This window comes from Eumetopias jubatus, unplaced genomic scaffold, assembly GCF_037043125.1.
Source record: "Eumetopias jubatus isolate StellerSeaLion01/CBP00866 unplaced genomic scaffold, mEumJub1_p1.0 scaffold_13, whole genome shotgun sequence".
Classification (NCBI taxonomy): Eukaryota; Metazoa; Chordata; class Mammalia; order Carnivora; family Otariidae; genus Eumetopias; species Eumetopias jubatus.
Genome location: NW_028274819.1, coordinates 68,000,460 through 68,015,515, shown reverse-complemented (window position 1 = coordinate 68,015,515; position 15,056 = coordinate 68,000,460). Strand labels below are relative to the sequence as shown.

The 15,056-nt window shown below is 41.4% G+C and overlaps 1 protein-coding gene and 1 pseudogene across 2 annotated transcripts in view; one reads left to right on the top strand and one right to left on the bottom strand.

The window, feature by feature from the left end:
- The window catches only part of TMEM135 (transmembrane protein 135), a 267,091-nt gene extending 254,676 nt beyond the window's left edge, over nucleotides 1-12,415 (bottom strand). The window contains exon 1 of one of the 2 annotated variants that reach the window (XM_028126797.1): nucleotides 12,350-12,415. In XM_028126797.1, the coding sequence (XP_027982598.1) occupies nucleotides 12,350-12,409 (60 nt within the window). In that variant the 5' untranslated portion in view covers nucleotides 12,410-12,415. Of the gene's footprint in view, nucleotides 1-9,198; nucleotides 9,525-12,349 lie in introns of those variants that run through there. The other variant, XM_028126796.2, reaches the window with a different exon arrangement.
- On the top strand, nucleotides 10,533-11,191 carry LOC114226614 (cofilin-2-like; annotated as a pseudogene).
- Nucleotides 12,416-15,056: the final 2,641 nt, after the last annotated feature.

The window sequence follows — 15,056 nt, the reverse complement described above, 5'->3', positions numbered from 1 at the left end:
TCCTGAAACTGTTCCAAAAAATAGAAATGGAAGGGAAACTTCCAAACTCATTTTATGAGGCCAGCATTACCTTGATCCCAAAACCAGACAAAGACCCCATCAAAAAAGAGAATTACAGACCAATATCCTTGATGAACATGGATGCAAAAATTCTCACCAAAATACTAGCCAATAGGATCCAACAGTACATTAAAAGGATTATTCACCATGACCAAGTGGGATTTATTCCTGGGCTGCAAGGCTGGTTCAACATCCGCAAATCAATCAACGTGATACAATACATTAACAAAAGAAAGAGCAAGAATCATATGATCCTCTCAATAGATGCAGAAAAAGCATTTGACAAAGTACAACATCCTTTCTTGATCAAAACTCTTCAGAGTATAGGTATAGAGGGTACATACCTCAATATCATAAAAGCCATCTATGAAAAACCTACAGCGAATATCATTCTCAATGGGGAAAGGCTGAGAGCTTTTCCCCTAAGGTCAGGAACGCGGCAGGGATGTCCACTCTCACCACTGCTATTCAACATAGTATTAGAAGTCCTAGCCACAGCAATCAGACAACAAAAAGAAATCAAAGGCATCCAAATCGGCAAAGAGGAAGTCAAACTCTCACTCTTTGCAGATGATATGATACTTTATGTGGAAAACCCAAAAGACTCCACCCCAAAACTGCTAGAACTCATACAGGAATTCAGTCAAGTAGCAGGATATAAAATCAATGCACAGAAATCAGTGGCATTCCTATACACCACCAACAAGACAGAAGAGAGACAAATCAAGGAGTCGATCCCATTTACAATTGCACCCAAAACCATTAGATACCTAGGAATAAATCTAACCAAAGAGGCAAAGGATCTGTACTCAGAAAACTATAAAATACTCAGGAAAGAAATTGAAGAAGACACAAAGAAATGGAAAAACGTTCCATGCTCATGGATTGGGAGAATCAACATTGTGAAGATGTCAATGCTACCTAGAGCAATCTACACATTCAATGCAATCCCCATCAAAATACCATCCACTTTTTTCAAAGAAATGGAACAAATAATCCTAAAATTTGTATGGAACCAGAAGAGACCCAGAATAGCCAGAGGAATACTGAAAAAGAAAAGCAAAGCTGGCGGCATCACAATTCCGGACTTCCAGCTCTATTACAAAGCTGTCATCATCAAGACAGTATATGGTACTGGCACAAAAACAGACCCATAGATCAATGGAACAGAATCGAGAGCCCAGAAATGGACCCTCAACTCTATGGTCAACTTATCTTTGACAAAGCAGGAAAGAATGTCCAATGGCAAAAAGACAGTCTCTTCAACAAATGGTGTTGGGAAAATTGGACAGCCACATGCAGAAGAATGAAACTGGACCATTTCCTTACACCACACACAAAAATAGACTCCAAATGGTTGAGAGACCTAAACGTGAGACAGGAGTCCATCAAAATCCTAAAGGAGAACACAGGTAGCAACCTTTTCGACCTTAGCCGCAGCAACTTCTTCCTAGAAACATCACCAAAGGCACAGGAAGCCAGGGCAAAAATGAACTATTGGGATTTCATCAAGATAAAAAGCTTTTGCACAGCAAAAGAAACAGTCCACAAAACGTAAAGACCCCCGACAGAATGGGAGAAAATATTTGCAAATGAGATATCAGATAAAGGGCTAGTATCCAAAATCTATAAAGAACTTATCAAACTCAACACCCAAAGAACAAATAATCCAATCAAGAAATGGGCAGAAGACATGAACAGACATTTCTCCAAAGAAGACATCCAAATGGCCAAGAGGCACATGAAAGAGTGCTCAACATCGCTCGGTATCAGGGAAATCCAAATCAAAACCTCAATGAGATACCACCTCACACCCGTCAGAATGGCTAAAATTAACAAGTCAGGGAATGACAGATGTTGGCGGGGATGTGGAGAAAGGGGAACCCTCCTACACTGTTGGTGGGAATGCAAGCTGGTGCAACCCCTCTGGAAAACAGTATGGAGGTTCCTCAAACAGTTGAAATTAGAGCTACCGTTCGATCCAGCAATTGCACTACTGGGTATTTACCCCAAAGATACAAATGTAGGGACCCGAAGGGGTACGTGTACCCCAATGTTTATAGCAGCAATGTCCACCATAGCCAAACTGTGGAAAGAGCCAAGATGCCCATCGACAGATGAATGGATAAAGAAGATGTGGTATATATACACAATGGAACATTATGCAGCCATCAAAAGGAATGAGATCTTGCCATTTGCAACGACGTGGATGGAACTGGAGGGTGTTATGCTGAGTGAAATAAGTCAATCAGAGAAAGACATGTATCACATGACCTCACTGATATGAGGAATTCTTAATCTCAGGAAAGAAACTGAGTGTTACTGGAGTGTTTGGGGGTGGGAGGGATGGGGTGGCTGGGTGATAGACATTGGGGAGGGTATGTGCTATGGTGAGCGCTGTGAATTGTGCAAGACTGTTGAATCACAGATCTGTACTTCTGAAACAAATAACGCAACATATTTTAAGAAAAAAGAAAAAGAAGAAGATAACAGGAGAGGAAGAAAAGGGGAGTATGTCAGAGGGGGAGACGAACCATGAGAGATGATGGACTCTGAAAAACAAACTGAGGGTTCTAGAGGGTAGGGGGGTAGGGGGATGGGTTAGCCTGGTGATGGGTATTGAGGAGGGCACGTTCTGCATGGAGCACTGGGTTTTATGAACAAACAATGAATCATGGAACACTGCACCAAAAACTAATGATGTAATATATGGTGATTAACATAACAATAAAAAATTAAAAAAAAAAGAAAAATAGGAAAATTCTTAACATAACTGTTTATTTTTTTTAAAAGATTTTATTTATTTATTTGACAGAGAAAGAGTGAGAGAGAGAACACAAGCAGGGGGAGTGGAAGAGAGAGAAGCAGGCTTCCTGCCGAGCAGGGAGCCCGATGCGGGGCTCGATCCCAGGACCCTGGGATCATGACCTGAGACGAAGGCAGATGCTTAATGACTGAGCCACCCAGGCGTCCCTGTAAAGTGCTTATTTTTAAAAAAGACCAAATGACTGTTACATCTCCAAAGGTTTAATAACAAGTTATGTAAAAATCATCATCTATTTATTGAAGAGACAGATAAAGGGAGTCCCTTACCTCTGCCCCCTAAACTAGGCTTCAGACAAAACTTAAAGAAGGATTAGTTAATACGTTTACAAATTCCATGATCTCCAATGGTCAAATAATCCAAACAGCTACTCTCAGCAGTTTGTATTCCGCCATGACTTTTTCTCTTTTTGTAAGTTAAAAACAAAAACGAATGGCCTATCATCAAGAACTTCAAAGTCTCATGGGACACCTGGGTGGCTCAGTCGGTTAAGTGTCTACCTTAGGCTCAGGTCATGATCCCGGGGTCCTGGAAGTGAGCCCCTGCATCGGGCTCCCTGCTTAGCGGGGAGTCTACTTCTCCCTTTGCCTGTTGCTCCCCCTGCTTGTGCGCTCTCTCTCTCTCTCTCGCTGACAAATAAAATCTTAAAAAAAAAAAGAACTTTGAAAAGTCTCATTGCTAGTCTCCTTTGCTCTAGAAAACCTACTTAACCACCACCCTTACAAACTGCCTCTACACTATGTGCCAGCAGCACTTTACATACTATGCCTCATTTAATCTTCACAAAGATCTCCCAAGGAAAAATTTACCATTTCTCCAATACTGCAGACACAGAAATAGAGGCTTAGAGTGGTTGAGTAATTTGTCTGAGGTTACCCAGCTAATAAGGAATGAGCTGCAATTCTAACATGGGCAATTTGATCCCAGAGTCCAGGATCCTGCCTGTAAGCCAAACTAAATACAAAAATCTGAACAGCCTCCTGCAAGTCGAGTCAAGCTTTGGAAGTTTTCTAGAATTACCATTTTTTCTATAAAATAAAACTGTGTGAGAACATTTAAAAAAAAGTCCACCTTAATGAACAGATTTCTTCCGCCAGTGGTTTCCAAGCCTTTTGCAACTAACTAGAGACTGTCCATAAATTGTTTTTTTTATTTCTAAGAATTCCAACTCTTGCTTAAATGTTTATTCAGTTTAGAGGTGATGAACTGAGAATCAGTTAAGATGGCTCAAAGGGAATCAATATTCTATAAATATTTTTGTACTCTGAAGAAGGGTATAAACATCTGAAGGTCAATGAAAAGGCAGGTTTTTAAATCATTCCTTCCCAAAAGTGCAAAAGGTTCTACTTTGCAGTCAGCTACCTGTAAATGCCAGTACCCTAATCTGGAGGTCCTCAAGGCACCAAGGAAAAGCATAACTAAGAAAGGTCTTAGAACCACCTGAGTAAGTTAAGTGAGCAAGTCTTCCTTCTTAAAGAAGAGACCTAAGAACTTGAACATCATAGAATCCATCCCCCTAAATGGGAAAGTGTGTATTCTAAATTTGTATTCTAAATTACGGAGGGCACTAGCTTTCAGTAATTTTAGTAACAGCCTAGGGTTTAAACAGTTTAACAACTGTTTCCTGTGTGTGTGTATGTGTGTGTATGTGGAAAGGGGTACCACTTGTTGTGAGATGTATGGTAATAACTAATATTCAAGAAATGAAATATAACTTCCTGAAATACATTTCTGGTACATGCATAAATTCTTAGCATATATTACAGTACACACAGGATTCTTTAAAAAAAAAATACATGAAGTGAATTGGTGATGAGGACTGATGTTTTTTAAAAACTATAAAAACACAAAGATTCACTATTAAAAGGAATAGTCCACATATATTCCATATAGTTTAAGCATTAGAAGGTGAATACTAAGAACTGTAGATAAGAGGAGGGAAAAGAAGGAAGAGGGCAGTAGATATGAAAGGAATAAAAGGAATCGGTTTAGAACAACACACACGGTAATATTAAAAGGAAAAGCAGACAGATAACACCCAATTTATAGGCGCCATATACTCTTTTGATTAAAATTTCCCCAAAATCAGCTTCCCTTCAGAATTTCTCCTTTTCTATCAACGATGGCAACAGCATCGATCAGATTTAAAGTCCTGGAAGCAGAAACAAGTCCTCACACTACCCCAATATTCAGTCTCTAAGTCCTATTCATTCTTCCTATGAAATACCTATCTTATGAAATCCCTCTCTTGTAAGATGCCTCTAAAGCTGCCCTTCCATTCTCTTGCGCTGCCAAGTATCTCCTTATTCCTGAACTATTCATGAGTTCATTCATTCACATTTGCGCTCATTCAGATACTTACTAAGCACTTATTGAAGTACTGTGCTAATTCTGAATCCAAACCACCACCCTAACAGGACACAGAACATATGCACTGTTTTAATAACAGCAGCACTTTATTGGGGCCCTGCTACGTGATAGGTGCTCTTCCTACACACTATTATCCCACCTAAGTCCTCAAAACAGCCACAAGAGATGAGTATAATTATTTTCTGCAAAGCAAGGAGACTAAGGCTCAAAGAGGTGAGGTAATTTTCCTAAAATCACATTGCAAGTAAGTTGCAGAAAGGGATTCCATGGGAACTGGCTCTTTCTACCCCTTAGTGAATCTCCTGCATCAACTCCTAAATAGTCTTTCCAGTCCAGTCCACCCAGTGCTATCAGATTCATCATCTCAAAAGCCACCATTTTGTACTTGCAACCCCTTTGCTCAAAAAAATCTCTATGGCTCCTTTAGCCTGACCTCCAGTACGAGTTTGAGTAAAAAAAAAAAAAAAAAAAAAAAAAAAAACCTAGAACTGAATCCTGTCTCTCCCTTACTAGCTCTAAATCTGGGAAGTCAATCTCTCTAGACTTCAGCTTTCTTACCTATGAAATACCTATGAAATGTGGATAATAAGATGGAGTTGTATAAGGATTAAACAAGATAAAATACGTAAAGGTCTAAGTTACTAAGTATTCAATAAATAGGAGTTGTTATAGCTCATAACTCCTGTACACAAAACTTCTATTTTAGCCAACCAATATACATACTGCTTCACTTACAAAACGACTTAGATTTCTGGTCAATTCACATTATTCTCCCTCCTCTCCATTAAGAGTAAGTATTCTAGGGGCGCCTGGGTGGCTCAGTCGTTGGGCATCTCCCTTCAGCTCAGGTCATGATCCCAGGGTCCTGGGATTGAGCCCCATGTTCGGCTCCCTGCTCAGCGGGAAGCCTGCTTCTCCCTCTCCCACTCCCCCTGCTTGTATTCCCTCTCTCACTGTCTCTCTCTCTCTGTCAAATAGATAAATAAAATCTTAAAAAAAAAATAAGTATTCTACAAATGTCTCCTACAAGAATCAATGTCTGTCCCTCCTTATCTTCATAGCCCAACTCAAATGCTACATCTGCCCAAAAGCCTTGTCTTAACCATCTTCAATGAACTTTATATCTAACTTAAATGTCACTGGGGTAAGAGGGAAGAAAAAATGCCTAATTCTTCAAGACCTACTTTGAGCCAGGAAAATATGTGATACATCTTCAATGCATTCTTTCACTTAATTCTCAGAGACAGACAAAGTAACAAGGACAAACAGCTAGTTAACTAATGGAGCTGAGATTCAAATTCAGATGTCCTTGATCCCTTTTAAAGCCCACTTCTTCCCATATCACCTTTTATCTTGGCACTGGAGGTTAAATATTTAATCAACAACTATCCAACACTGACAAAGAGTACAGTGTTCCAATCTGCTCTAAGTAGCCCCAGCTACACATACAAACAACTGAAACAAAACTGTCATGAAATAATGCTTATCCTTAGTGCCTGCAATGGACTCTCATTTTTTCTATTCTCTTCTATTTCACTTAAAATAAAACACTGGTGGGGGCGCCTGGATGGCTCAGTCATTTAAGTGTCTGACTTTTGATCTTGGCTCAGGTCTTGATCTCAGGGTCATGCGATCAGCCCAGGCACAGAGCCTGCTTTAGATTCTCTCCCTCTGCCCTCTGTGCTCTCTCAAGGACTCTCTCTCTTAAAAGAAAATAAATAAATTAATTAATTAATTAATTAATTAAATGTAATAATAAAACCTTCGTCAGTTCCCATTGATTTTATTTTTTTAAGGTTTATTTATTTTAGAGAAAGAGAGCATGGTGAGGGGGCAGAGAGAGAGAGAAACTCAAGCTCTGTGCTGAGTGCAGAGCCAAACATGGGGCTCGATCTCACAACCCTGAAATCACGACCTGAGTTAAAACCAAAAGTCCGACACTTAACCAACTGGGCCACCCAGGCGCGCCCCCCTCGGTTTTATTTCACAACCACTCTTGAGCAGCAACCCAAAGTCTAAAATACACAGCTATAAGGGGCACAAGGCCAAATAAGATGAAGAATTTATCCTCAAGAAGTATTTAGTTGGAGATACAACAGTGAATCACAAACTTTTCCTGACCCCTGGCCCCACCCTACCTGTTGTAAAAGAAGAACCCCTGTTCCTATTGCTCCCTTGAACTTCTCTATCATGGAACATAACCATAAATTGTCTAGGCTGTAGATATGACAAAAATCAGGCACTCAACAAATAGTTTTAATGAATGAATGAGACACATTAAAAGTACAGTGGATTTTCAGAGGGAGACAGTATAAATTCTCTCCCTACCTACATCATAATCCCCTAACAGCAGGAACAATCTTTATGTATTTTTTTGACTACATCAAGAGCTCAATATTGTTTGTAGATGTTCTCTTTAAAAAATACTGAGCTATAGACTAGCCACAATTCATGTGGAAAATCAGATGAACATGGATCTTTGCCAAAGAAAATCAAGGGAGAAATGTCCAGCAGTTCCAGTAATAATTTTATTATTAGCTTCTATTTTAGATCCTTCCTATTCAAAGTGTGACCCTTGATCCAACAGCATCAATACTGCCTGAGAGTTTGTTAGAAATGCAGAATCTCAGGCCCCACCCAGACCTACTGAATCAGAAACTCTCATTTTCACATGATCCCAGGGTGTGAGGGGGCGGAGGTCTTAAGTTTGAAAAGCATGGGTCTATAGGATAAAAATGAAACTGATTTCTGCAAGCTCAGAGAAAGTTACCAAGTTCTTCTTCGTTATCTCTGTAATAAACAATCAGACTTTTCAAGAAGTACCACAAATATGGCCACGACACACTTTCTGGGCATATTAGGCTACAAATCCAAATTACTACTCAGTGAGAAGTAAGAACTGACCATCCATTGAAAATTCAATGAAACCCTTAGGAAACAGACAAAATATATGATCTCTCCCTTCTTAGGGCACACACTCTACTGGGCAAGAAAATGAGAGGATGAACTTCGATGGTCAAAGTAGTATGAAGGACAAGGTTATTTAAAAAAAAAAGATGCTGGTGAGAACATTTTAGAATGTTTTATTTAAGAATAAACTTCTTTTGGGGCACCTGGCTGGCTTAGTAGAGCATGGGACTCTCGAACTCAGGGTCGTGAGTTCAAGCCCCACCCTGAGCATGGAGCCTACTTAAAAAAAAAAAAAAAAAGAACACGTTTCTTTTAACAGTTCTCAGTGATACATACATACACGTATTTACAAATATTCTCTACTCAAAACTCCAAACTTAAATTGCTTAGGTGACCTAAAGTCAGGTCTTTTAATCACCTTCACTGACTCAGTCTGGAATCATTCCCCCTGGAATCAGCACCCAAAATCTCAACCAGAAGTCTACTCTGTGAACCTGCAAGAATACTTGCAAAACCCTCAAGCCACAATACTATCATCCCAAACTAAGATAGATCTGAGCCCACAGGGATTTGCTGTCAAATATGCCCTTAAACAAAAAAACAAAAAAATGGAGGGGTGTTATAGAGGGACTTAGATGAGGAAAGACTGCAGGGCATGTCTCCTCGCCTCGCTGACCTACAAACTCCTCTCCATCATAATGCAAGAGAGAGGAAAAGTACCGCAGTCCCCTTAATTCACAATTTTAAGTGTCCTAACTTAATCTTGAAGTTGGGAGCCCACCCCCTTCTCATCCACAGGCATTCAGTTGACAGCTCAACCTCAAGTTCCCCTCCCCCTTCTCCCGCCCCGTGTAGCACGTGAGATATCCGCCCCTTTTGACCTCCACCATGCCCACCCGCCCAAAAAACCGTCTGGTCCCTTCACATGGGAACCCGACACAGAACGAGTCGCCCAGGCCGCTCGGAAGCAAGACTGCACTCCTTGGCCCATCCTCCACACTAAACTAGCCGAGGGAGGAGCTGATGGATCTCACCAAGTACAGGGGAGCGTAGATCTTTAGGGACTCCTCCAGGGCGCCCCTGGTGATCTGCACGAAGGAGACCCCGCAGGAAGGGTGCCAAGTGTGGCCGATCTCGTAGCAGTTATGAGGGATGGACTTGCTGAGAGCCGCCATGACGGGGAGCCGCGAGGAGGGGCAGCGAGGGGGTGCGCCGAAGCGCCGGCGGGAGCGGGGCCGGAGGGAGCAGAACAAGCGCCCAACCGCAGGCAGCGCGCTGGGCCCGCGGCTTCAGGTGCAGAATGGAGGGGAAAGGTCACGCGAGCAGGGTTACTCTGGGCCAAAGTCCTCGGATGTTGAGCCCTCGGCGTATCGCAGCTCGAGGGGGCGGGGCGCGCACCGAGGAGGCGGGGAGAGGCGGAGCGTGCGCGCGCCCGCCCCCCGGAGCCCGCGCGGCGCGTGGAGCGGAAGGGCTGAGAGTGGGGCTCGGGAACGCGCCTGTCTCCACACCGCCCACGTCAGCCCCCAGCTGGAGAGCGAGCCCTGCAGCGGGTACGCAATGGTAGGTGACTTGGGTCACATTGTACTCCAGGCTCTGTCATCGCAAAGCCCTGCCAAGTAGAACCGAGGGCAGTGGAAGGAGATGAGATGTCTTTGTTGGGAGCTGGTAGAGGAAGACGGTGGCCAGAAGAGAGCCTGGACAGCTGTCCTCCTCAGAACTGCCAGCTCCCCTTCCTTAGAGTGCTCGGTAATAAATGGCTAAGGGTGCCTGCTGGTAGCGACCGCACTGCTCCCGACTGCTGCGCTTTCGAAGACCTGTGGTGTCTGAGAAGCTTGAAAAATCTATTAGCCAAGTTTATACACTTCCGGTGTGGTGAAAGAGCAGTAGACCATCCTGTCCAAACCCTGGGCCCCTGAGCAGTTCTTTCTACGGTATCCAGGACAAGTGCTTATCAGCCAAATGGTGCACACAATAGAGGGGGCAGTGGTCTTAGAACTCACACCTGATGGTCAGCGTGGCCATCAGTTGGCATAACAACGCACCTGTGTGACCTATGACTCATTTAACCTCTCTAAATGTCAGTTTCCTCACCTATAATCACCCAGTGTCTTTGGAATTCTAAATTCTATAGTTTCTTCAAGCAGGAGCTTACTACCTTTAGAGGAATCCCGTTCTAATCTAGCCTTCATTCATTCCACAACGTTTTACTGAGCACATACTATTTTTCCAAGCACTGTTCTAAACTCTGTAGATTCAGATGTGAACAGGAGAGTCAAAGTTTTGGCCCACTCCTCCTCCTCCCACTCCCACCAAGCCTGAGCTGCTGCTGCAACCCCTGGCATTGTGGTTTCTGGCGTTACTGATAAATGATGATGTCAACAAAGTTGTTAATGGTATGAAAGTAAGGAAATCTACACAGGAGGAGAGCCAAAAAAAGAAAGCAGTTCTCTTCTGTTTAAGCAAGGGCAAAACAAATAATTGTAGAGAAAGCAAAGCAGATCTTGGTGGGTGACACAAATGATACCATAGAGGACCCCTACACATCTTTTGTGAAGTTGCTATCTCTGAATGATTGCCACTTTGCTTTGTATGATACCACATTCACAACAAGAGTCTAAGAAAGAAGACCTGGTATTGAAATTATGGGGTCCTGAAAGTGCACCTTTACAAAGGGCAATGATGTATGCTTGCTCTAAAGATACCATTAAAGGGCGCCTGGGTGGCTCAGTCAGTTAAGTGTCTGCCTTTGGCTCAGGTCATTCCTGGGATCGAGCCCTGCATCAGGCTCCCTGCTTTGCGGGGTGGCTGCTTCTCCCTCTCCCTCTGCCTGCTGCTCTCCCTGCTTGTGCGCGGGCTCTCTGTCAAATAAATAAATAAAAAATATCTAAAGATTCCATTGAAAAGAAATTTACAGGTATTAAACATAAGTGGGAAATAAATGGTATGGACGATATTAAGGACTATTCCTCACTTGGAAAGAAACTGAGAAGCAACAGAGTAGTCTCACTTGAAGGAAAACCCTTATAAAATGACAGTCAAATGCCATCTGGATGTCAGGGAACTTCCACTTCTTCATCTCAGTCAATAGGAATAGTGTTAGGTTTTGTTCTGTTTCGTCCCCTTCTCAATGGACCCTTCTAAACCAATGAATGACAGAAATATCATTCATTTAAGCAGCCTATCAGTGATTGCTATTAGGCTGTTTCAAACTGTTACTTTTATGCAGAACCCAAGGACTGCCTTCCCATCATATTTTAGCCAAAACAACTAGCTATATGCCTCCCTTGCAGCAAGCACTACAACGAATGGGATTGTCAATGTGAATAACTTAGAATACTGCAAAGGGTAAGCTAATTCAATGTATTGAAAGTATTATCCACTTGTCAGAGGGTAAACTTTATTCAGTATTATTTATAGTTGCACTTGATTGCAGTTCTGTGAGGTTCCAGCATTCTTACACCTCACCTTCCTTGGCAAGTCTAATTTATGACATGGCAGGATGGATATAACACCATGCATTGAAGCACTTTTCTGTGATGAATTTAATGCCCCACTCCAAAGAGGATTGCCAATTAAGTTGTGTTAACTGGGTCATCAACTTATCCTGGTACCCAGTGTTCATTCTTCTTAAAAGAAACAGCTGTTATTGCTGCCTTTTTGTTTTCCATTAAGTGTACAGTACTGAATAAGGGTAACAGTTTTAGTTATCATGTGAGTCTTACAACACTAAACATATTTTGAATATCAGTCATGATGGCAATTTCTGTATAAAAGAACCTCAAATGGAACATTATTTTTAACACCAAACTCCCCATTGTCACAAAAATGGCCACACTGCAATAAAAATTAGAGCATATCACATAAAGGGGGGGGCAAAGTTTCTATTTTCATAAAGCTAGCACTCTAGGGGGGAGATGAAAATAGGCAAGGAGATTAAACAAGATAATGGGTATGACTGGTGTAATAATAATATAAGACAGTATAAATAAGATAAGATAGTTAAAGGAAAATCAAAGAGGAATGCTCATTGGTGAAAAGCCTAAAATAACAGTGGTAAAAAGATAAAAGCTTCTCCCTCTCTCTCTCTCTCTCTCTCAGGTAAACATTAGCAGTCCTAGACTAAGACAGTGGCTCCATAACCATCAGGGAGCTCAGACTCCTGACAAGTTGTTCTGCCAAATTTACCTGTGCTTTCCATCCTGACTTAGAAGATAGCTGCTCCATCTTGAGCCATGACATCCACATGACAGCGAGGAAGGCCAGCAAAAGAGGAAGAGAGGACACACTTCCTCTCTTTAAAAAAAAAACTTCCCAGAAGACCTATGCAAATTATTTCTTACATTCCATTGGCCAGAGCTTAGTCACATGGCCACACTAAGTGGCAAGAGAAGCTGGGAAATGAGACTTTTTCTATTGGTTGGATAATGCCCAGCTAACACGTAGGGTTTATTACTGAGCAAAATGGAAAGAACAGATATGGGGTGGGGGACAACAAGCAGTGTCTGCCATTGTTCTGTGACTGTAGCTACTCAAGTTTCTGGGCACATTGTTCTTCCCACAGATAAACATACCTCCCCTCCCCAAGGGGGCCAACCTAAAGTCCCATGCAGTTACCCCATCCTATTCAAAGTCCAGGATCTTTCCCAGGAACAAGTACAGCTCTCCTGATCAGGTATCTCCCGGCTCACGTACCCCATCTACAATGGTGGCACAGGAAAAAGATAATCACAATTTTTTTTTAAATTTCCAATTCAGGGGCGCCTGGGTGGCTCAGATGGTTAAGCGTCTGCCTTCGGCTCAGGTCATGATCCCAGCGTCCTGGGATCAAGTCCCACATCGGGCTCCCTGCTCCTTGGGAGCCTGCTTCTCCCTCTGCCTCTCTCTCTCTCTCTCTCTCTCTCTCTGTCTCTCATGAATAAATAAAAATCTTTAAAAAAAACAATTTCCAATTCAAAATATGACAGGATCAGAAACACAGCATAAAACTTATCCACAAAAATTACAGGAATAGGAATTTTAAATTACAGGAATTTTAATAATCCATCCCTGAAAATCTGATGGTCAGCAGGAAAATGGTAAATGGGGGCCTATTTTTAACAGGGAAAAAAATAAAATGTATTACACATCAATCGCAGAATTCCTAAAATGTATTTAAAATAAAGTAAAATGCCAAATATAAGTAATAAACTATTGTGTTGGTATGTACAATCCTTAAAAAATGGCATCCTAATCACCAGTTCATACAGTTGCTAACTCTCAGTTGCTTTCGAATATAATAGCACATGTAGTTTGCCTGCATAATGATAAGCATTATGTTTACCATGTAGCACAACAAATACATACCAACAGCTAAGGAAATTTTTAAATTACAATTAAAAACAGGCAATTTCTTTTAATTAACTGTTAAAAGGAGATGAAGCTTGAAGATACTTACTTAAGAAGGAAAGAACACAGTTATTACGGTCACAGGTGCCAAAGATGACAGTGCTGGTGAGGTGGATGGGGGAAGGCAATTTCAGGCAAATGTCAGATTCAAAGGAATGGAAAGGGTATTCTCTACCTTTGCTGGTGTTGCTGGAGAGACTCTAGAACAGGGAGGCATTGATAAATTCTCAAGGAGGATCATCTGTGCTTCAGAATGAAAACAAAAATTGCAAAATAGAGCGGTTCTCAGTAAACCTGTAGTTCACATTTGTAAATTTCTTCATATGGTATTGTAAGACATGTGTTTTAAAAGAAAGACTTCTTATCATACCACCATTAAGTTTAAGGGTAAGTTACACGTGTTATCTACATTAGCAGTTTAGTCTTTTAGGCTCCCTAGGAGCAGTGGTTGGCTGGATACTCTCTTGTGCCTTCATTGTTGCTTCTTTTCCATAAAAACGGCTTTAGGGTTCATCAACCAGGTGAAGCAAAGCATTCCTTCAAAGTAGAAGCACGGTGAATGAAGGAAACTAATCTGGAAATTTGCAGCTAAATTCAAAGGCTTTGAAGACATGCCAGGCTGAAAATTGTTGCTTTTGCAAGATTCTGCCTTTGAAGATGTCCATGAAAAAGAACGGAAGAGCTCTTATGATTTCAGGCAGAGGATTCAGCAACACTGAGTTGGTCAGCTTTACAGCAGTCATTGTAGAGAAGTGTATCAGGCATAAAAACAATGACAAAGCATGGCTCAAACTAAGTATGACACTGTGGTGTCTCTTAATTCCAGCAATATTCAGATACACATTCCCTTTGTTGATACCAGGCCAGCTTTTCAAAGTAGTTATATATATGATTCTGATTTTCTACCAATTTTGTTTACAACAGAATTTTGCATTTTTCTTCACATCATCTTATTTAAAATATTATATTCTGTCCTTAAGGTATAAATTTAAGTTTTTGCCGTGTAAACATTGAAAGCTGTTGTGTGGAGCGATCCTTACACTCTTTCAGTCCAAGCAGGTACTGCTTCTGCCAACATAATTCTCTAAAAATTTGGAAGATTCTTATGCTCGTGTTCCCTCTCTCACTGTCTCTCTGTCAAAAAAATAAAATAAAATAAATTTAAAAAAGATTCTTATATATCAGATTATAACCACCCCATTAAAAAAGCCACACCCACAAATCTCTTTGAGACAGCCGCTTTCCATCTTGAGCTGAGAGTCAGAAAGCTGTTTGAAAATGTCCTTAAAATATTGGAAGCCCGTTTATCAAGCTAAGAGGGTCTAGGAGAATAATCAAATATTTCTACAGTCTTACAGCTGCACCCTGGATTTAACCTTGGCCTTAAAACAATTCCTTACTTTCAGAATCGTTTACCATCTGGAGAGGCTCAGAATAAAAAACAGCTTTATTTTTGAAACCAAAGATCCTAGGTTCTTTGTATTTCCTCGAAATTCTGCTTAAAAAT